Source organism: Ambystoma mexicanum, chromosome 2q, assembly GCF_040938575.1.
Source record: "Ambystoma mexicanum isolate Mex_15411 chromosome 2q, UKY_AmexF1_1, whole genome shotgun sequence".
Lineage (NCBI taxonomy): Eukaryota > Metazoa > Chordata > Amphibia > Caudata > Ambystomatidae > Ambystoma > Ambystoma mexicanum.
The window spans coordinates 611,168,058-611,191,814 of NC_090924.1; the positions used below are offsets into that span (position 1 = coordinate 611,168,058).

Genomic DNA, 23,757 nt, shown 5'->3' on the forward strand with positions numbered 1-23,757 from the left:
CCTCTGGTAACCGCTTCAAACCAGACCACAGATTCAGCCTCCGCCCACTTCAAGAGGTCAGCCCACCATAGTTCCACCCTAGGTCTATGGGCCGCCTTCCAGCCCATAGCGATCCTGCGCTTGGCCAAACATATGCCAAATCCTTCATCTTGCTTACATGTTTGGAGTGCCTGGGTCTAGGAAAAAGCCCTAGCATGCATGACCAAGCCGATTCCACATCCAGCATTACTCCCCCACCAGCCAGCTTCGTTTTAACCTCCTCCCAGAACCTGTGCACTTCCGGGCAAGCCCAAAACATGTGTAGCAGTCCTGCATTCACCTCCCCACATCTGGGGCATAGCTGCGTATCTGGTTCCCCAAACTTTGCAATCTTCCCGGGAGTCAGATAAGCCCTGTGAGTAATGTACAGTTGGAGTTGTTGGAATCTAGCATTTCGGGATACCTTTTTATGGTACCTCTGAGCCCATTCCCATTGCCCGTCTCTCATAGATCCTCCCACCTCCTCTTCCCAATCCTGTCTTAGTTGGAGCAACTCCCGTCCCACCCTCACCCGCAGGAGCTCATATATCCTCGAGATTTCGTGTCCGTCCTCTGACACGTCATAAATGGTTTCCAGAGAGGCATCAGGCTCCCCCGCTAGCACTGTCTCGGGCCATCTTTCTCTAGTCTTTTTAACAAGCCTGGCGTAAGTTATATATTGGCCACCGTGCTCCCCCGTTTCTTCCTGCAGCCTCTGGAAGTCCAATACCTCACCATCCTGCCAAATGTCTCCAAGTGTGGCCAGGCCTACCTGTTCCCAGTATCTCCGGACCGATTCGAGTAGTTGGGAGTCGCTCCCGCACAGAGCCACCAACGGGGCCTGCTGGGAGTACGGCTCTAGGTCTCCCATCATCCTCCAAGTCCTCTGCCAGATCTCCCAGCCCAGCCTCAGCAGCTGCCCCCTGCCCACCAGTTTATCCTTACGTAACCACACCACTTCCTTTAAAATGTATGGGGCTGAATCTCCACGCAGAAGCCTCGCCTCTGCCGAGTCTTCCGACGAAAGCCATCTAACCACATACAGCAGCTGCCCCGCCAGGTAATAAAGCTCAAAATTTGGCAGGCCTATGCCTCCCCTGTCGTGCGGGTTCTGGAGCTTCCACAGGGCCACCCTGTTCCTAGAGTTACCCCAGAGAAAACCCCTGCACACGCTATGAAGTTTCACAAATAAGCTTCTGGGCGCCAAAAACGGGACGTTCTCAAAGAAGTGCAAGAGCCTAGGCAGGACCACCATCTTGAACAAAGCCGCTCTTCCTATCATGGTCAGGGGCAATCTGGCCCAAAACACCATGCTATTCTGGATCCCCTCTATTGCTCTTTCCGTATTATGTTTGTGTTCCGCCTCTATTTTGTGGTATATATTTACTCCCAAATACCTGAATGTCTCTGTCTGCCATGGAATTGGTAGGATAGGCAACCTCTGCGACGGGACACCCCTGTACCTACCCAGAGGAAACAGAATAGACTTCCTGGGATTCACCGATATGCCAGAAAGGGCAGCGTATCGTTCCATTACCTCCAACACATACTGCAGGTTTTCTTCCGAATAACGCAAGTAAAGAAGCATGTCATCCGCATATAATGATATCAAGTGCCTGCCACTAACTGTGCTTATACCCACCTCCCCATATTGGTGACGCAGGTATATTTCCAACAGCTCTAACGCCAGTATGTATAGCATGGGCGACCAGGGGCACCCCTGTCTGGTCCCTCTACTAAGTTGCCAGGTGTCTGAGATTATGGACCCCGTTTTGACTCTCGCCATCGGGGCGCTATAGAACATCTGGACCCACCTGAGGTAACCGGGTCCCATTCCATTTCCCTTCAGGACCGCTTTCAACCAGGGCCATTTTACCGAATCGAAGGCTTTGACCGCGTCTAACGATACTATGGCCAGCTCGGCCGTGTTTCCCTCAGTTTGGTCAATAATATGGTGCAGCCTCCTGTGGTTATCAGTAATATTCCTGCCAGGAACGTATCCCGTCTGGTCTGGGTGGATCAGCTTCCCGATCACTTTCTTCAACCTATTGGCCAGCACCGCAGTAAGTATTTTTGCTGTCCTGGTTGAGCATGGACAACGGTCTATAGGACCCGCACTCCACAGCCGGCTTACCTGGTTTCAAGAGTGGGATGATCACGGCCTCGCGGAGGGATAGTGGGAGTTCCCCTTGCTCATAGGCTTCGTTAAAAGTGGCGAGCAGTGGCTGAAGCAGCTCCTGCTTGCATGTCTTATAAAACTCACTGGGCAACCCGTCTGAACCAGGCGCCTTGCATGTGGGCAGGTTCTGAATCACCACCTCCAGCTCATCTGAGGTGACCGGTGCATCTAAGTTTGCGCGTTCCAGGTCATCTAGGGTGGGCAGATCTATGTCCTCCAATGTGTCCAGTATGTCCTGACACATATCCCCTCCTGTGTCTTCGTATAAGTGTCTATAAAACTTAAGGAACTCATTGTTTACCTCATCTTGGGTGTTGCACATGCAACCTTCCTCATCCTTAACCTCACTGATCACCGAGCGGGGGGTCTCACTCTTATACAGCCAGACCAGCAATCTGCCCGGCTTGTCGCCTCCTGCATGTATCCTCTCTGTATATTTCTTGTAAGTCTACACAACCTATCCCAGAGTGCACTGCAGGACACCTGTAGCTCTTCTATTGTAGTCCTGTTGTCGCAGGCAGTGTTCTCACCGCGCGCGAGATCCTCCAGCTCTTTTTCCGCTGCTTGGAGATCCTTCTCTATACCCCCCTGGAGCCCTTTAGCCTTAGAGATGGCCACCCCCCGCACCACCACCTTGAACGCCTCCCACAAAGTGCCCACAGAATTTACGCTCCGCGTATTTAAATCAAAATATTCTTCGATGGCATCCCGCAAACCCTCGCGGAACCCCTCGTCCTGCAGCGCCTCGGTTCTGAGCCTCCATGTTGGGATCCACGGTCTTGGGGGCTGATGTCTCCACACCACCACCAAGGGCGAGTGGTCAGATAATACTCTGGCTCTATATTCCGCTCCCACAATTTCTCCCACCATCTCGGCCGTCACAAATATATAATCTAGCCTGGTGTGCAAATCATGTGGCGCTGCGTAGTGTGAATATTGCCTATCCTCAGGGTGCAGCCTCCTCCACACATTCACTAGGCCTAGGTCTTTCAGTAGTGTTCCCAGCGCTCCGGCCGCCGGCGCTGTTTTTCCTGCCCTGCCCATTGACCTGTCTACCCTGGGATTCAGGGTGCAATTAAAGTCCCCCCCCCCCCCCACACCACCGTGCCCCCTGCCAGGGGCCCAAGTTTACTGTAAAGAGTCCTAAAGTAGGCCACTGTGTCGTTATTGGGAGCGAACACATTTACAATGTGCACTTCCCCATTTTCCAGGAGGCCTGTAACCACCACCATCCTACCCTCCGGATCTACCGTAGAGCCAAGCACCCGGAGTGGCACATGCAGCGCCACCCAGGTGATAACCCCTCTAGCATACGCCGAATACGCAGCACCCACAACAGTGCCCTTCCATTTCTTCCTAACCATCTCCAACTTCTCCCTCGTAAGGTGGGTCTCTTGCAGCAGTGCTATGTCTATGCGCATTCTTTTTAAATACAGCATCGCTTTATTTCGTTTCAGGTAGCTGTTGAGGCCTCGTACATTCCAGGTCACAACTTTGAGGTTGCCCGACGCCATCTATTCGAACTACTCCCATCCTAGCCCTCCCCCCAATGCTCCCATTGTTAATCGGTCTACCGGCTCTCTCCCCACAAACACACCACAACACACAACCTCCCCCCTCCTCCCACCCTACCCTTCCCCAACAAAAGCCCAGCCCCATCCTGGATCTCAGGCCCACCCGCGTCTGGCCCTGTCTCATGTCCGAGGGCAAGGACCCCGCGGGGCGTCACCAGTCTAACAGTGACCTAACTAAATATACAACTATTGGGGTAAAGAGGTGCCTTTTCCAAAGCTCCCTATCATTTATTTTAAGAGAAGCGCGCACAGCGGGTCCGGCCAGCAGGCATCACGGTGCACTCCCCGCCCGCATATTACAAGACTATATTCAAGTCCCAATGTCTCAGCTATGTCACCCTAGGTGCCACAGCAACTTTGCTACTTATCTTCTGCAGCCTCCTCCTGGGCGTCCGCTTCCTGGGGCCGGCCCTGCATATCCAGCCAGTCCATCGCTTCGGACGGAGTCTCAAAGAAAAAAGATCTGCTGCCAGAAAACACCTTCAGCTTGGCCGGATAAAGCAACATGTAGCGGAGGCCTGCCTCCCTTAGCCTTCTCTTCACCGATCCAAAGTTCATTCTGCTACGCTGTACGAGCAGTGTATAATCCGGGTAGGCTGTGATCTTCGCATGTCCCCTCTCAATCGTCCCCCCCTTACGGAAAAATTTGAGGATCTTCTCCCGATCCCGGTAATTCAGTATCTTTGCAATCATTGGCCGCGGGGGGGCTCCAGGGGCCGGTCTCCTTGTCAAGGCCCTGTGCGCCCTTTCCACCGTAAACCCCTGGGACAGCACCCCGCCAGTTATCTTCTGTAGCAACAAAGTCTCTACATATTCTGTGGGGTTCGACCCCTCTATCCCTTCCGGCAGGCCCACTATGCGGATGTTGTTGCGCCTGGCGCGCCCTTCGGCCTGCTCAGCCCTGTCCTCCAGATTGCCCACCCGTTGCACGAGGGCATGGATCTCCTTAGAATGCACGGCACACGCCTCCGTGGTCGGGGCCATCTCCTTCTCCAGGGCCCCCGTGCGCTCCGCAATCGTCCGCACATCTTGTCGTAGCAGATTCACCTCCTCCTGGACCGCTCCGATCTTGAGGTCCAGGCCCTCCTGCAGCTCCTTCATGGCCGAACCCAACTTCGTCTCCCAGGCACTTTCAAGTCCGCGATCGCCGCTAGCACCTCCTGGATCGTACCTGGTGTGTCTGCCGCTGCCGCAGGGGCCTCCTTGCTTTTACTCCCCTCCGTACTCGGGGGCGATTTAGTATAGGCGTCCATCGTGGGCTGTTTGTTCCTGGGTCGAACGACCTTAGAGGACATTGTAGGCTAGTGTCCTGGCAAGAGCCAACTGTGTGACCCTACCCACAGCCGTCCACGTGCCTTCCTGCCACTGTTTGCTGGGTTACCGCAGAAGTATGCGTATTGTTACTCCTCCTCACCAGGCCTGAGTCGTGTTCCCTTGAAGAAGTCCAAGCTCCCGCTATCTCGTGTCTTCGGGCGCTTTGTGTGCATCCGATGTCTCATGGGCTTTGTCCACCCATGTCCTGTTTGTCCCCTTCACAATGTCCCACAGAAAGCGGGGCCAGCTAGCACACAGTGCAACTCAGGATGTTATATTCTCATCCTCAGCAAGAAGGGAAGGGAAGCCAATCCGTCTGGGGGTCCGCTCCTTTATTATTGACCTTGTAGTGCGCGATCCTAAACAACTGTGCACATCGCAGCAATGTGGTCTCTGCATGCATGCGCCTTAAGCTCGGCGGTTAAGCGCCTTTGTCTGTAGGATCCCCTGGATCGGGTGTATGTTACTGTTTTATATTGCTATGCGCTGCAGGGCCACTGGCATCTCGGGTGTGCTGACAATGTCCATGTATATGCAATAATGTTCCGTGCCCCCAAGGATCCGGGTCTGTGTCCGCCAGCTCCGTCTCCCCTCTTCCACAGCCCAGCCACCTTCCACCACCTGTCCGTATCTTACGCGTGTGGGAGTCTTCACCTCGTTCATGGGTTCCTCATCTGATTGCACCCCAAGTGCGCGCGGACGTGTCAATAACCTGCACTACCAACGCCACCGTGTTTCTTCCTGCTACACCGTTGCGCTCCTTGCGGTCAGCGTACCTCTGCTGTTTTACTCGCGCACAGCTGGCCCTGATCGGGTGTTCGCTTTGCATGCGCGGGCACCCGTGTATCTTCCTCTGCCTGCAGGGCCGCCCCACAGCCCGTTTGCTCCGTCAGCTCCTCCGCTTACTGGCCTCCACAGGCGGTCATCACAAGGGCATCGCCGAACCACCGCCGCCCACCCAGCACAGCTTCCCGATTCATCTTCGGCATTCCTTTGTCCCCTCCACCACCATGTTGATGTCGATTTCCCGTGCGGGACTCGAAAACTTTCACAGAGTGTAATCCCCCGGATCGGGTGTATATTGTTGTTTTATATTGCCTTGCCCTGCAGGGCCATTGGCATCTCGGGTGTGCTGGCAATGTCCATGTGCATACAATTATGTTCCGTGCCCCCAGGGATCCGGATCAGCGTCCGCCAGCTCAGTCTCCCCTCCTCCACGGCCCAGCCATCTGTCCGTATCTTACGCGTGTGGGAGCCTTCACCACGTTCATGGATTCCTCATCTGAAAGCACACCAAGTGCACACGGGCGTGTCAATATCCCGCACTACCAACGCAACAGTGTTTCCAGCTGCTACACTGTGGCGCTCCGTGTGATCAGCGTTCATCTGCTGTTTACTCGCGCTCAGCTGGCTCTTATCGGGTGTTCGCTTTGCATGCGCGGGCACCCGTGTATCTTCCTCTGCCTGCAGGGCCACCTCACCACCCGTCTGCTCCGTCAGCTCCTCCGCTTACTGGCCTTCACAGGCGGTCCCCACAAGGGCCTCGCCGAACTCCCGCCGCACACTCAGCGCAGCCTCCCGATTCATCTTCGGTATTCCTTTGTCCCCACCGCCGCCATTTTGATTTCTCGTTTGGGACTGGAAAACTTTCGCAGAGTGTAACTCTGTAGTTCCGCACTGTTCGTGTTCCAAAAGTTCAGCAAGTGCGCACGAGACACTCACAAGTCTGTGTGTTTAATTTCTGCGCCGACAGGGATCTGCACGCGCTCTCTTTTCACCGGATCGTCTCCGGATCAAGGGACCCTCCTCGGAAGCACGTCCTGTTACATGGCCGACCTGGCCACGCCCCAAGCTTGTTACAGTTAACGGCAAAGAGCTTTATGTGATTTGGAGTACGAAGCTTCACTCACCGGCTCCAAAGTCACAGCGGTTGTGGGTCGGTTTACACTTCCTCACTTTCTTACTTCTGCTACTACTGCTACAGGCTCTCTTGGGACCCACACCCCTCTGCAGTACGGGTGTCTCAGATCCGGCCTCAACAATGGCGTGTCTTCTTTTCTCCGGCTTGCTTCTGCACTCGGGTCTCAGGTAAACGCACTTCAGCACTGCATTCGCAGCAATTGGGCACAGCTGGAAAGACTGTCAGCTTCTCCCAGTCTCTTCCAATGCAGCCACAACCAAACAAGGTTTGTGAACAGAGGACAAACTCAGAGCCTGCAGGTGGAATCTGCTCTTCCTTTGCTATGGTGTGCCTTCTGTGGTCACATTTCCGAGTGAAGAGACAGTCTCGTGCTCTGCTGCTTCTTCTGCCGATCTCTAGCTCCTGCTTCTTTCTACTACTCCTTTCTGCTGCAGCCTTTTATGCCCCTCAAGTGGGTTAATTGGCTTCAGGTGCTGGCCCTTCCCTTAGTACTACTTGCCGGACCATGCCAAAGGTGGTTAGTCCTGCCTGCCCTTTAACTCCACATGCCTCCTCAGCCCTCCTCTTCATCACAGTCCTTGGAGGGATTCTGAGACATGTAGTCCATTTTAAGGAAATTCATTTTTTTTTACATTCCTTGGTTGGCAAAGGCCATCGGAAGTGTTACAGCGAAAGTTAAAAAGGGGATCATCCCAGTCTTCCTGGTCCGATTCCCCCATGTGATCCTCCTGCAGTAACCATCCCCAGGGTCGGTATCAGAGTGCCTGCCTTCCCCTGGCCACATGGGAAGGGTCCCAGACCAGGTTCCAGAGGGGAATCCCATCGGATTCTCCACAACATGCAGACATGATTCCACCAGTTTACCTGACAAGAAAGAAGATCCCAACACGTCATTAGAGCAGTTCATGTACAAGGTCAAGGTGAGCCAAAGGAAGCTGAAAGTAAGTTATGCTGCTAGACATTCAATAAGAGCGCCAAGTAGAACACCTGGCAATCTTGTTAAAATAGACTTGAATCACAAATAGAGACATCCTAATGAAGTATAGCAGTCAGTGGCATGTTTTTACCGCACTATCTTTGCTGCTCACGTATTTACCTTGATTGGTGCTCACTGTGATGCAAAGGAGGCGAGGGTAGGCTAATGGGGAGTGAATGTGAAGTGGGCAGGTAGGGGGCATGGATAGGGGCGTGGCAGTACACGAGGTAGCAGAAGCGCCCTGAAGGGAGGGGCGCTATCAAAGCCGCTGAGAGGTAAGACTGGGAAGAAGGCTGAGATGGGTGGGCTGGAGAAGGGGCATTAAGGGGGTGGAGGGGAGGGAGCACACCTTCATGGAGAAAAAGGCTGGCGCAAAGTGGGGGGATCCCCCTTCCAAGACATCCAGCAGGTTAGGATAGCAGGCAGTAAGGGAAAGGACGCTGAGGTATTTGGTGCACGGAAAAAGCAAGCGCAGTAAATACTACACAGCAAAGACATTGAAACCAGCAGTCCTATCTACGCAAAGCAATGTATGGCCATACACCACTGTTGTTGGTCAATAAAAGGATGGTGCATAGCTTCTTGTGGAGTCCACCTACTACAAATTCCTCAGACTCCCTTTAGTTAGAATATCTTGCTTAAGTGGTAGATTATTTGGTAGATATACTGTGGAATTCCCTCTCACTGACTACAAGGGAAGTCTCTGATCGAAAGAAATTCCGAAAGCTCATTAAAATCATGTTCTTTTCACCATCATCTAGGATGTTTAATAGGATTGGTGAGTAATCTGAACGCCTCTCAGTCTTCTGAAAGGGTACTCTTGAAGTCTGGGTGTGATCACAAAATACCAGCCAGATACAGTGACTGAATTGTACAGGCCATAATGTTATAGTTTGCATTGTTTACAATTGAATTACCCCCACATGGAGGATAGAGGCAGGGGTGTCTTCTGATTCCCTGCCTGTTCAACCTTTAATTTCAGATTTGGGGGAATGCCTTGATGAGGCTTCCTTTCTACCTCTGCGATTATATGAACTTAAACTTCATTGGATGGTGTATGAGGACGACGGTATACTTCTGGACTGTACCCATTTGGGCTTGCAGCGCCTGTTGAATGCGACTATCAGTTATGCTGCAACCAATGATTTAATGATCAACCCTACGAAGACAATCATTTGGCAAGGGAATTGGATTTAGAAAAAAATGAAAGCATAATCTGGAGGAAAATTAAAACACGACCTCCATAACTTAATACCAATGGCAGCCATTCGATATGAATTGGGGCCAATATTGATGAACGGCTGGTTAAGGTGGAACATTTTTACTTCTTATAAAGCAATTATAACTCTGGTTATGAACTCTATATTTTTAGATTTGAAAGAAAGCCTGAACAGAGGGAAGTCTGACCCAGTTTCTAATTTTATGACCCTTACTGTAGGGTTTGCAGTACGGATTCACTTAAGTGCTAAATCCTTAAGCACTAAGCCGATGCAAATTATAAAAAAAGCTCCTACAGAAAAACTGGTGCAACACCACTGAAAAGATGCAAACTTCCTAATTACATAAAAGCTTTTCACGAATTGGTAAACCCATCGTCATACTACTGGTAAAAAAAAAAAAACCTAATGCATATTGGAGAAAGATGTTTTTAAGTTTCTGTCTAAACGTGACACCAATTACCGAAAACCAATATTTGCGATCCGGACAGTAAAAACTATATTGTCCTTTGCAAGCAACAAGACTGTGTACAAAACCTAAAGCATATTCTAATAATGTGTCCTACTCTGCCACATCTGAGACTGCTGCCGTTTGGTACTTTTGTTGATAATGAATTATGGCATCATACTGCTGAGTTTTGGGGACAATTGTCTAGCGGAAATGAGGCCTCATTGACAATAACGGTAGTAAAATCTAAATCTAATAAACCAGATTGAGATTAGCTAGTAAACAAACTCTTCGTATCTAAATGTTTATGCATTAGTTAATGCACATAGAACTTTTCCAACTTAATGGGATAATTAAGAGATTTATTTTTCCCTTTCTTCTTTTATAAATGAATAGTTGTCAGTTGTATTAATATGAAAAAAAGAAGTTGTCTGGTAGGAGATAAAAATTGTTAAAACTATGAACATTTTAACCATTTGAATGTAATATTTTTATATTAAATGTATGCATGTTTATGAATTCATATATGTGTATGGTTTACCAAATTAAACCAATTCACATTCATAAAAATGATTTTTTTTTTTTTTTTTTACAAATGTAGGTATGTGTTGCTATGTGCACTCCATTCTGGATAAGGTACACTGTAGCATGCGGGAAGGGTTGACCAAAGGAACCACAGGGTTGGTGCAACAAGAACAATGAGGGGAAGATTTGAGAAGGGTGGACGCTACCACTCGTGCTTTGTACTGCATGACTTTTACACACGCAAATCTATGATAATGTTGGCATAATTAAAGGATGTCCTTATGCGAAAAATGCCCAGTGCCCTTTTCTGTTTGCCTGCCTGCTCTGAAATACTTGTGTCCGATATTATTGCAGAGTATTTTCCTAAAATTTCATTTTTACAAAGAAAATTAATTCATATTTGAAATAAATTAGTTGTTGTTGGGACTATGTCAAAACTATTTTCATTGTTAATTCTACGTCACTTATTTTATATATTTGCTTACATGTACATACTATATGGTTAAAAATGTATCACTTGTGGTGGAATTGCTGGTGCTCAACATGCACACATACAACATGTGTTGCTGGAATGTCTTGTAGAGCGCCACTGGGCATTATGCCCTAATTGAGCCATTTAGCTTGGATGCAAAGTTGAGTTGACCACAGATCTTTCACTCGGTTAGTGATTGCTAAATAAAAAGATTTTTAACTTTTTTCCTGAAAGAAGTCTTCCTTTGTTAACATCAATGAAAATGAAATTAAATTCCACAACATTGCAGCAGAGTATGAGAAAGTATGGCTGTCCTGTAATTAGACATCTCCAGATAGCTAGAATGTAATGAACATAGGTGACTATTTAATTGGCATAGAGGGAATGAAAGTCGGTCTAATTCAGCAGACGTTTTGATGCATATAGAATGCTTCAAATTTGCTCCCACTATGACTGACAATTCAGCGAGCGACTTGTCAGAGAAAGATGTCCCCATTTTCCTAATCTCTGTAACATACGGAATGCCTCATTTTGTATTCTTTGTAAACTGTCAATTCGGTAACAGCGGGCACTAAGATCTATGTTATTGGCATAGTCTAAACGTGACAACACTATTGTAAGCATCACCTGTGATCTACACTACCATGGGAACGCTAAAGACATCTCATTTGGGGGAGGAGAGTGAGGTATTTATCAATCAATATTTGTCGTCCACATCTCAGTGGTGGTCCCAACCAGCAAACTCCGTTTTTATGGGATTTAACTTTAAGGAATGGCAACACATCCGAGGGCTTAGAAGCATCATGCACCTTTGGTAACATTCGAGAGGGGGTTCTGTGAATTTATACAAAGTTTAAAAGTTAGCTCGGCATGATCTGCCCAATTAAGACCACAAATTGTCCGATTCTGTAGCTTCTTGATTATATAAAACACAAATACATAGCCAAAAGGGAGACTAGGATGAGCCATGTGATCCTCTGCACTAAAGGTAACGTTTCGAGACAAAAGAGCCCATCCAATCAAGTCGTTTATCCCTGATGCTTTAGTGATATAGACAGGTCATAAGGATGGGATCCATGTGTTAAAATCACAGAAAAAATGGCAGTGAAAACAAAATATTGCGGCAAAAATGCCGTGGTTTTGACACCGCAATCCATGTAAAGGATGCGAGGGAGACCCCCGCAACCCCTGGCCCCATTATACCATTTAAGGGGAGCGGGGTCCCCCGCTCCCCTTATATGGTGTAATGGGGTACACCTTTAAAGGGTCAAACAACAACATTTTTGCCGCAATTTTATCACTGCATACCTAAGGGATGCAGTGGTTGAGTGCATTGAATGCTACCTATAAATTCCAGAAGCACAGCAACTAGCACATTTTTAACAATTGATTCAGTGCTGTGGTGTGAGGGGAAAACCCCACGTCATGTTTTGTGGTGTTCTCAATAAATTCCTGTAATTGTTCTATCACAATTTGTTCTTAAAATGGATTAGAATTAGGACTGAAGTGTAATAGACCCAAGTGTTTATGTATTCATTTATTTTTACAATTTGGCTCACTAGAGCAATTTTAAATTGCTTAGGTGGTACCTTCTTTTTTTCAATTAATCATTTCATGGAGTTTGTAGCTTACCTGCCACAGGTTTAAATTTAGAATATTTTCTGAACATTCTTGGGGGGCAATATCCACATGAAGAACGAGATTTTTACCTTGCAAAGCTTGCCATATTAAGCTACGCTTAAAGATGTGACGCATGGACAGTGCCATAAGAGTAGGGATGTAACGGTATAACGGTATACCGTTAAAGATACCGTGAACCACTTAATTGAACAATAATAACCGTCACATTGTTTATACCGTTCATACCGTTAAGTGTGCTTTTCAATCTGATTTGGAAAGGCTGCAGTAAGCAATTGCTGCGCAGTCTTGGTTTTGCACTGTTGGATGTGCCGTCTGCCAAGTAGTTTCAGTTGGAGCAGTTTTTAATGCCATTCCATAAACCACACGTGCCTTACACAAAATCAATATGTTAGCAATAGGAAGAATAGATACAGTGCCAAGAAGGAAAAGGGTTTACTTTGGGGTGGAGGCTTTGGGGTTTATATATTTATAATGGATAATGTTCTCTAAACATATGGCAATGGGGGATTTCCCTGGTTCTATCATTGAATTTACATATAATAAGTCACACTGCGAAATTCACTCATCTCTGTGGGTATTCCCTGCTGCCATACCAAAGGGTAACATGTCAGTGATTACTGAACACCTTTTGGCCCACAAGTACACTAAAGGCTATAACGTAAAGAGAAAGTGCGTGTGTGTGTGTGTGTGCACAAGCATATACTACCATCAACCTCCATTGATCTGTGGCATGCAGGTTATCAAGATGGCAACATATTCATCTTCACCAGTAGCCAGTGGGGAAGCAAAAAGCCTAAATGACCACTTAAGAAAAGCTATTCAGTTTGCTTTGCCAGTTGCAGCAGGCCTCCACCCCACCCCCTCCTCCCCACACGTGTGTTTGTGTTTGGTGGAAGCAAGGCATTTCAGTGGAAAGTATGTTGAAAAGCCCAATTCTGGCCCTGGGTGCCTGGTTTTGTTTGTGATGATTTATGACCTTTTAGAAAATATTTGTTAAGATCAGTTAACTCCACCTGCTATACCGCGATAACCATGATATACCGTCATTTGGCAAGAAGGTTATCGTACCGTCATAAAACTAATACCGTGACACCCCTACATAAGAGTAGTCAATGCCACAGTTTCGTATTAACCGCTGAGAGGCCTTTGAAATAGGACTTGGACACCAACTTAAAGCACTTGAGCTCCAATGTCTTTATTTACTTGATTTTTTCAGAAATAAAACAACATGGTTTTATGATGTTTTTTACAAAAACAACGGCATGATAATGGAAACATAAAATTAAATAAGACGCACTTTCCGAGAGGTCTGCAGGAACACCTACCAAATTCTTGGCAAACGTAGTCTCATTCACGAGTATGATCGATCAGAAGAAAGTAAACTGCTTGGCCTGCAGTGTGTGAGCAGGAATCCACCATAGTTTCAGAACTGCGCACCGGAAGACAGAGCGCAACATTTAGCACAAGCAATAATAGCTAGTCCACCACATGTACCCTTGGATTGATTTTCCAAGAAAAGCTAACAGCCAGAGAGCACCATGTCCCGCAGAACCAGACTGCATGTGTCCGTAACGAAGGATTCAGTACATTAATAAAATATATATTCCATTACCCTTTAATAAAATCGTACATTTCAGTCCAATGCTTGACCTCGGAGTTCTCGTTTATGAGGGTATATTTATTACAAGGTGGTTGATTTAATGATGTGTTCTGTAATACTCTTGGTTAGATTGTGCTGTAGGACCCCCCCCCCACTTCATTTAGGCGCATTATATATAACCTTCATGATACCAAATGGACGATTCCATATGTAATCATAGAATAGCCTATATAAAGGCTCCCTTTAAACCGCTCTCTCATCAACAACATACAAGACAGACGCTTTCTTGGCTCAAACAAAAATTAATCTGACAAGCTATAGACTGGAAAAGCAAGCAAAAGCCAAAAGTGTTGATGTCAGGATCCCCCAACCAGCAAAAAGCAATGCAAGTTTTACTTCCGTATTAAGAAATCGTATTTTTTTTAATTAAAATTCAGGTTTTGAAAAGAGATAAAAAAAACTTTACAGCAGTAGATAAAAAGATAATTCATATAATCTATTTGTATTTATATTTGGTTTCACATATTCGATAGGGCTTTTGCAAGTCTATTCCAAAACCACCCTTGAGTGCAGGGGTTGGTGTAGTCGCACACAGTGATGAATCGCAAGATGCTTGGAAATTCCTTCTTCATCGGCTTGTACTTGACTGGAATAAGGCGTTTCTCACGGGCCCCTACAAGAGAAAGCACGAGGATAGGCGGATTTATAACTGCCACACACAAATGCCCAAAAAATACACTAAAGCATAAACACTTCGAAATCTACAGGCTGGGGATACACACATTTGCCATGGTAAAGTGATATTGCTTTACATCAATTACACTCAGTGCTTCAGGGAAGAGCAGCCCGGGAGCGGGCTCTTTCGAACCAAATGAACATTAAAAATGGGAGCCGTGTAGGGAGGCTGCCCCTTTTTCTGGTGTTCGAAGTGCTTGTTCTCCAGGGACAGAAGCCGACCCAGGAGTGCCTGAGCGGCACTAGGTGGAGCACTGAGGAAGAGACCAGTAGGCTGATATATATGCGCTGCAGGAACTCACAACAAAGCAACCAGTGAGTTTCTATGAAATCAGAAACCCGGTATGCAAGTGTTTGATCTTACGCGCAAGGTTATTTTGTATCGGAATGATTGCGTAAATGATGAGACACCTTTTCGAAGGTCTGTGATCTGAATCCTTCCCAACTAGCGAATAATAGAACTTGATAATCATTGAACAATTGAGAATACTTTGTTATGGAGTGGTCGCCTGTAAATAAAAGCACATTTTCGAAAGTCTGAGCGTTGGGCATTTTTAAAGGAAAACTACAAAGGCATGTTACAACAAAATGAACTGTATGACACAAAGTGATTTAAATGAAATCCTTTAAAAATTATTGAATGACCAACCAAATACTAAACTAACAAATATATCTTCATATTAAATTGAATACGGCACTGAAAGAAAACTGTTACATATGAAGATTATGAAGGAATGAAGCTTTACAATTTAAATAAACTCACTGTGTGCCAAGCTCAAAAGTGAATGAAACTTCAAATGCAAGCAAAATGTATATATGTTGAATCTACAAATCTATCAAACTTTGAATCAAAGAAACCAAAACATATTGAACCTCAAAGTGAATAGAACTTTAACAATACAAGTGAACCCAATGTATATTGGACTCCAAAGGAATGGAACTTTGAAGATGAACTTTAAACAACTGGACCCAAAAGAAGCAACTTTGTCAAAACATTGTTGTATAAAGACTAACCATATCCAGAAGGCACAAGTGTGGCGCAGAACTTTAAGAAAACTGGGAAGCAACACTATAACATTTGAAAGTGCAACTTGCGGAAGGCAACCGTGAGGTTTGAACTACTTCTTATTGACTTGAGGGCGGAGCCTCAAGATATTTTGTGTTTTGGAACTTGGGGAAGGGAACCCCAAGTACTAATTAATTCCATATCATCCTGAACATAAGGCAATCCTGAGACTTTTGTTGGAACTGCTGTATACTTGGGGAAGGAAGCAGAAAGAAACCTGCGAGCGGCTCTTCATTTTGTGTTGAACACGATTTGTTGGTTGCTGCAATCCCTACACTCTGTATAGATTAGTTGTGAGGCCAAGTATAGGTTTTGGACACAGACAGATTCCCAAGTTAAACTCTTGGACTTTGACTTTCCTTAGTTTTGGTTTGGTAGGGAAAACCCACCATAGTATAGGGCAAGATAGATTAACCTTTTTCCATCCTGACTTAAGTTAAAGTTTTATTGTCAATTCAGAATCTGTTGTCTGCGTCTTACTCCAAGATGCCTTCACACCTACCTGTGCCTCCTTTCTTTCGTTCTTTCTCCCTACTCACCCCGCTCCACTGGAACCCAAACATTAGCCCAACTGATGATGGAACTCAACAGCTCACATCTCTCACTATAGAGCAGACGGCTCCAGGGTCATATTTGTTGGCACCGGGGGCGGGGTGGCACGGCCCACAATGCATAGCGATTAGAAGCAGCAGGCCCCTTAAGGAACTGCAAGAAGATGGAGTATAGTGATTGATAGCACATGACCACATGGAGCAAGGATGTGATAACGTGGTGAAATGAAGAATGGATATTTAAGCTAGAGATCGTTCTCTTCCCAGAGAAGAGAAATATGTGCAAGGCTATGAGAACGAAAAGACGTCTGGTGTAATAAACTATTCTCTTTTTGATAAACTACTTCACAGGAACTGAAAGATATCAAAGAAAGTAACTACTTTATTTGATCTGGGTTACATTTAGACAGGGGGATACTCCATCAGGTTGTTTCATGCATTGCAAATAAATAAACACATGGTTTCTGTTGATAACAAAAATCGCAATGTGGACTTGGTTTGCTTCGACACGTGATCAGATCAGGGAGGAATTTCTTCAGCTCAACTAAACTAAGAACCTTAGTTAGAGGGATTCATGATGGCCGTCAACCACTGGACAAGGCTTCACCTGGAGGTTTTGGGTAGGATTGCGCTCTTTAAAATGATCTCCTTCTCCATGCACATACTTTCTATACATATTACAATCCACCTCATACAGAACCCTTAAATCGGAGTCAAATAAGATTTGTGTGGCGTGGGAGGTTGAGGGGGTGGACAGAACATTGCTGTGGGTAAATGGGACTCCCAGGGTAGCAAAAGGGCACCTAGTGGCAAATTGAATGGGCTAGGGGACCTTGGTTTCAGACCTACAAAAACATTGTGCCACGCACCCGACCATATCCCATGAATGAGTAAATACAAAGCGAGATAATCAAACGATTAGGCTAGCCGGGAAATGCATACATTCCAGTGAGGGTTTACCACTGTAAACCAAGGTTATCTGCACTCCTGGCAGGCAACCCTGTGGCCCAGACCTGGTGGGAACTCAAAAGGAACAAGTTACTTACCTGTAACTGTTGTTCTCCAGCATGGGTCTGGCATGGATTCACATGCTCATGAATATTCCCCGTCGTCAGGCTGGGAATCCTCGGTAAAGAAAAAATCAGTATCAGTTTCGTTTCTGATCTGTCTTTCGTAGTAGTAACCAATCACTGATCTCTGCATCATACTGACCACAGCCAATGACTGCCCTCTACCTAAGCCCCGCCTCTGGCAGCCATCTTCAGATTTGGTAGCACGTGAAGTGGCAGTATGACCAAGCGAAGAGCCGCAGAGGGGTAGGTGGGAGGGATCGCATGTGAATCCATGCCAGACCCATGCTGGAGAACAACAGTTACAGGTATGTAACTTGTTCCTTCTCCAGCATGGGGTCTGGCATGGATTCACATGCTCATGAATATAAGAATAAATAGCAGTACACACATGCACAACCACGGGGGGTGGCAAAAGGCTCAACGTAAGCAATACAACATTAAGCATCTCTTACCTCCTCACCAGGCTCACCTTAAGCGAACAGGTTGCGCAGCACTGCTTGGCCGACCCTGGACTCCCCCCTGGAATCCCGATTGACGCAGTAGAATCTCGTGAAGGTGTGCGTCGACCTCCACGTAGCAGCCCTGCAGATGTCCAGCAGGGGCACACCAGATAAGAACGCCGTAGTAGCAGTGATCTCTCTGGTCGAATGGGCTCTCGGACGGCCTGGCAGCGGTCAGTTAGCCAACCGGTGACAGTGCATGATGCAGCCGGAGAGCCATCTGGAAATAGAAGACTTCGAGAGAGCCTTCCCTTGATTCACAGGTCCAAAGTTCACGAACAGCTGCAATGTCCTCTGGAAACTCTTCGTGCGGTGCACGTAGAACTTCAGCGCTCTAGCCACATCCAGCGAGTGCAAAGTCCTCTCGGCCGGCGACGAAGGAGACGGGAAGAAAACAGGTAACACCAAGGGCTCGTTAAGATGGAAGTCCGACGGCACCTTGGGCATAAAGGAGGGGTGCGTCCTAAGCACCACTCTCGAGGAATGGAAAGTCAAGTACGGTGCTTTGCAGGATAGGGCCTGGATCTCTCCCACTCGTCGTGCAGAGGTAATGGCCACCAGGAATGCAGTCTTCCATGACACAAACTTCATCGCTGCGGAGTGCATCGGCTCGAATGGGGCCCCATGAGCCTGGTTAGCACCACGTTAAGTTCCCACGCCGGGGCCGGGGCCTTCACCGGCGGGAACGACCGGAACAGTCCTTTCATAAACTCTTTTACCAGTCGATGGGACCACAGGGACATCCGTCCTGTGGTTCTGGTATATCTGGAGATCGCCGCCAGATGAATCTTAATGGAGGCATGGGCTAGCCCAGCCTTTGCCAGCGATAGCAGGTACGGCAGCACTTGAGGGGCTGTAATCTGTAGGGGGTTGATCTTCTGTGCTCGGCACCAGATAGAGAACCTCTTCCACTTATGACCGTAGCATTTGAGAGTCGAGGACGCCCTGGCCTTTGCAAGAACCTCTCTGCAATCGGCCTTTATATCGTAGCCTCCAAACTCTAGCGCTGCAGGAGCCAAGCCTGCAGGTTCAGCGACGCTGGGTCGTGGTGGAAGATGGCGCCTCCTTCTCTGGAGAGAAGGTCCGCGTCCGCCGACAGCTTGATGGGAGGGGATGTTGACAAGTCCAGAAGGTCCGGGAACCAGATCTGCCTCGGCCACGCCGGTGCGACGAGGATCATCCTGCAATGGGACCTCTTGAGCTCGTTGATGAGTCGAAGCAGCAACGGCAAGGGAGGGAACGCATACAGGTATAGGCCGTCCCAGGGAAACGAGAATGCATCGCCCATTTTTCTCGGCTGGGGAAACCTGCTGGCGAACCTCTTGCACTTCGAGTTTGTCGCTGTTGCGAACAGGTCGATTTGGGGTTTGCCCCATCGTCGGAAGAGTTGATCCACCTGATCCTGGCGCAGTTCCCACTCGTGACACGCGCGCAGCTCCCTGCTGAGCGAGTCGGCGATGGTGTTGCTTTCTCCTGCCAGGTGGAAGGGAACCAGGAACATCCCCTGGGCGACCGCCCAGTGCCACAGATCCTGTGCCTCCTTGGATAGGGCTGGGGATCTGGTGCCTCCCTGCTTCCGTATGTAAAACATCGTCGTGGTGTTGTCCGTGAAGATCCGCACCACCTTGCCCTTGAGCGACGGGAGGAACGATTTGAGAGCCCAGAACACGGCCCGGAGTTCCAGGACGTTGATGTGCAGGAGCCTCTCCTCCGGGAGCCAGAGGCCTCTTGCGTGGAGATCTCCGGTGTGGGCGCCCCAACCTTCCAGGGAGGCCTCCGTCGTCACCGTCTCCTGGTACGCCGGAGTCTGAAAGTCCTTGCCCGCCGTGAGGTGCGCTCGAACGCCCCACCACTGAATCGCCCGCCGGAACACCTCGTTGAGGGGGACCCTGTCTTCGAAGGTGCCCGTCGCCTGCATCCAACGGGCGTCGAGAAATTCTTGAAGAGGGCGCATCCGTAGTCTGCAGAGGCGCACCAGGTAGATGCAAGAGGACATCATCCCCAGGAGGGACTTGATGGACCTCACCCTGGCCACGTCCGTGGCAAGCAGGCGCTGGACTTTGCCTAGAATGGTGTTCGTCCGTTCTTCCGACGGGGCCGCCAGGCGCCTCACTGTATCGAGCTTCGCTCCCAGAAACAGGGCCACCTGTGGCGGCACCAGGTGGGACTTTGGGTAGTTTATGGCGAATCCCAGGTCTGTGAGTAGCTGGACGGTCCTCGCAGTGTGTTTGACGGCGAGTTGCCTCGTCCTTGAGCGGATGAGCCAGTCGTCCAGGTAGGGGTAGACGTGAATCCCCTGCAGGCGCAGCCGCACCGCCACTGGTGCTAGGCACTTGGTAAAGACCCTGGGTGCCGACTTCAATCCGAACGGCAGTGCTCTGAATTGGTAGTGGCGTCCCTGGACGACGAACCTGAGGAACTTTCGGTGACTTTTGAGGATGGGAACGTGGAAGTATGCATCCTCCAGGTCCAACGACGATAGAAAGTCGCCTTCTCCAGCTGTCCCAGTACGTGCTGGAGGGTGACCATCCTGAACTTCTGTGATCTGATATATTTGTTCAGACGACAAAGGTCCAGGATGGGGCGCCAGCCGCCCGTCTTCTTCCTGACGAGGAAGTACCTTGAGTATACCCCGGAGCCTCTTCGGGACAAGCTCGATGGCGCCTTTCCTGAGCATCGCCCGTACTTCCAACAGCAGTTGCGGGACGTGATTCTCCTTCCTGGCCACAGGTGGAACGTGAGGGCACTTCTTCAGGAATTCGATAGAGTGTCCTCTTGCCAGGGTATCCAGCACCCAACGGTCGGTGGAGATTGACTTCCACGCGCCGACGAAGTTCGTCAGCCGGCCTCCCACCGGGGTGCTTCGGTGGGGGCCCGAGACCGCGGCCGATTCAGTCCTGCTTGGAGGTGGTGGCCTTGCCGCTCTGGCCACCTTGCCGACGGCGGCGAGACGCTCCCTGCTTGCCGCGACCCCTGTAGGCCTCCTGAGACAAGGAGCGTGCCGCCTGGTGGTAGGACGACGAGCCACCGCTGGATCCCTTGGAGGCACCTTGTCTGCCTCCGGAGCTCCGAAAGGGCCGTCGTTGCTGAAGGGCTCCCAGGGCGCGGGTCGTCTCTGTGTCCGTTTTTATGGCTTGGAGGGATTCGTCCACCGCCTTCCCGAACAAGTTGCTGCCGTCGAACGGCATGTCCAACACCCTGGTCTGGACGTCCTGACGGAAGTCGGTCGCCCGGAGCCAACCCCGTCGTCGTAGGCACACACTGTTGCCCAGCTGGCGGAACCCGGTATCGGCAATATCGGTTGCCACCATTATGGCGTGGTCCAACGCCACCTCGCCCTCTTGCAGTATTTCCAGGGCCTCGGACCTCTTGTCCGGCAGGAAGTCCAATATGGGGGCCAGCTTAAACCAGAGCTCCCTGTCGTAACGGGCCACGGACGCCAGGGCGTTGGCCACTTTGATCGTCGTCGCTGCCGACGAAATGACCCACCGCCCCATGGTGTCCAACTTCTTTCCCTCGCCGTCCGGCGGGGAATTCGACGTCGAGGCTCCTGACCCCGTCGCTTTCTTCTTCGCCGCCGCCGAGACGACCGAGTCTGGCCTTGGCTGAGCCCTGAGGCACAGGGGAGCGGTTTCGGGGACCCGGTACTTCTTCTCGTACCGGTCCCGTTTGGCTGGTGCCGTGGAGGGGTTCTTGAGAACCGACAGGCCCTCCTCCCAGATGTCATCGATTAGGGGCACCGCAATGACAGTCTTCCTCTTGGCCTCCCGGCGCTGATAGAGGAAACCTTCCTTTCTCTGCTCCTCCGGGCAGAGCTGGAACAATTCGGACGCCCTGGCGATCATGGCGTGGAATGAGCCAATCTCGTCGGGCGGCGAGGCCTGTGCGACGGGAGACCCGTTCCGTCGTCGTCGCCCTCAGAACCCGTCGTCGAGCCCAACGCACCGTCATCTCCCGACTCGTGGGAGGATGAGGAGGGAACTGCAGGCCTTACGGGGGCGAGCGGAGGAGAGGGTTGGGTCCTCCGTCATTTGTTCGGAGGACTTCCCGACGGGCCAGGTTGCGGGTCCTCCGGCCTGGGCCGTGGGAATCTCGTCCTTATCTCAGAGCATAAGGACTGGATGGCCGACAAAATGGCCGCCGAGCCATCCTGAGGCCTAGGATCCGGCTACGCCGGAAGGGAAGGCCGCTCTTCCTCGTCTTCCTCGGTTATCTCCCGAGGATCTTCCTGACGGGATCGGACCTTCTCGAATTGGACTTCGAGGTTCCTCACGGCCTTGGTCAGTTCCTCCTCTGAGGCTGACTCCGAGCTCGAGGAGGGCACGGTGCCCCCCCTCGCTTCCTCCATCATGGCGGCCACGACGATGGGCTGAAAAGAGGATTCCCTCTTTGGCGGCAGGGAAACTCTAGTCCCGGAGGCGGTCTCCGCTGGCGGTATCTCTGCCGGCTTGGCCAGAGTCACCGCGATAGCCTCGATAGAGGCCTTCGCCTGCTGGGTAGGGGCCTTGACCACCTTAGGTGCGTCCCAGGCCCTCTCCTTCGGGGGAGGGGCGACACCTCGCTCCCCCTCTTCGGAGATCGGACGGGGCTTCTCCCGAAGCTTACCCGGGGTCTCGGACTTCCTCTTCCCCGAACCTGAGCGTTGGCTCGTGGTTGACGGTGCCGGGGAAGGTGCGCCCTGCCTGGCGACCGAAGAGCCCGACCTTTCGGCGCTCCCGGAGCCAGCGGACTCGCGGCGCTTGGCCTGGTGTTGGGCCCCCGCACAGGACTTAGAAGCCTGCTCGGACCCTTTCTTCTTCTCACCCGTCGAGCCCTTCTCCAACCAGCTTGCGAGACGGGATCGATGGTCCCTCATGGTCCGCTCCGACAAGTTCTTGCAGAACTGGCAGTCCTTCTCTACATGAGTCTTGTCCCCATGAAGACAGTAGAGGCATTGCGAATGTTCGTCTTCCTTAAACACATTCTGCAGCCCGCATCCAGGCCAGCTGCGAAACAGCTTGGGACCGGGTGACGAACTCGCATCCTGGGCCATCTCGAAGTAGGCCGCGAATCTTCTGGAATCCTCCAAGAAGTTGATTCGACAAAATCTTCACCCTTGAGGGGCGTAGGAAAATCCCGCAACGGGTAGCCGTTAACAGGAGTAGAAACGGTGGAGCTTGAGGCTTGATTAACCGAAATAATATGAAAATTCACCTGAAAAAGCGCGAAACACGCAGTAAAAGCTCGAGAGCTAAGCACGAGGACTCCCAACACTTGAACGTGCGGTAAAAATCTGAAGATGGCTGCCAGAGGCGGGGCTTATGTAGAGGGCAGTCTTTGGCTGTGGTCAGTATGACGCAGAGATTAGTGATTGGTTACTACTACGAAAGACAGATCAGAAACAAAACTGATACTGATTTTTTCTTTACCGAGGATTCCCAGCCTGACGACGGGGAATATTCATGAGCATGTGAATCCATGCCAGACCCCATGCTGGAGAAATAAGATGGTCTGGAAAGTTGGGTTAATCTTGCGGCCCCATTATAGGGGAATGCATCATTACTAGAGCTGCAGAAGATTACGGATTTTAAAAACTGAGGTGAATCATGGGATCTTGTGTATCCGACAACTTCGGACCCTTAAGAATTTGTAGGGTTAATTTCAGTTAAAGAAAGGCAGATCATTTTAATATCTGCATCTCTGGCGTGTCTTGTGTGTCAAGCTGAGGGGGGTAGTTGGAACTTCCAGAGTCCTCTACATTAGAGTACAATGGGATTGAATCTGAGATTAAGAGAACAGCAATTTTCACTTTGCACAAGTTAAATCAGCAATACCACTGTAACACTGTTCACTTAGCTGAGGGGAGGTGGGAAAATCAAGGCAACAGACAAAGGGGACAGGGCAGAAACTTTATTTGTGCCTGTTGGGAAAGATTTCTCTTTTAGCAACTTTCCCCTCCATAGTTTCT

The 23,757-nt window shown here is 49.6% G+C and overlaps 1 protein-coding gene across 2 annotated transcripts in view; it reads right to left on the bottom strand.

Moving 5' to 3' along the window:
- Positions 1–13,455: 13,455 nt before the first annotated feature.
- The window catches only part of MYD88 (MYD88 innate immune signal transduction adaptor), a 134,843-nt gene continuing 124,541 nt past the window's right edge, over positions 13,456–23,757 (bottom strand). For both annotated transcript variants that reach the window (XM_069647754.1, XM_069647755.1), the window contains one exon: positions 13,456–14,558. In XM_069647754.1, the coding sequence (XP_069503855.1) occupies positions 14,404–14,558 (155 nt within the window). In that variant the 3' untranslated portion in view covers positions 13,456–14,403. The remainder of the gene's footprint in view (positions 14,559–23,757) is intronic.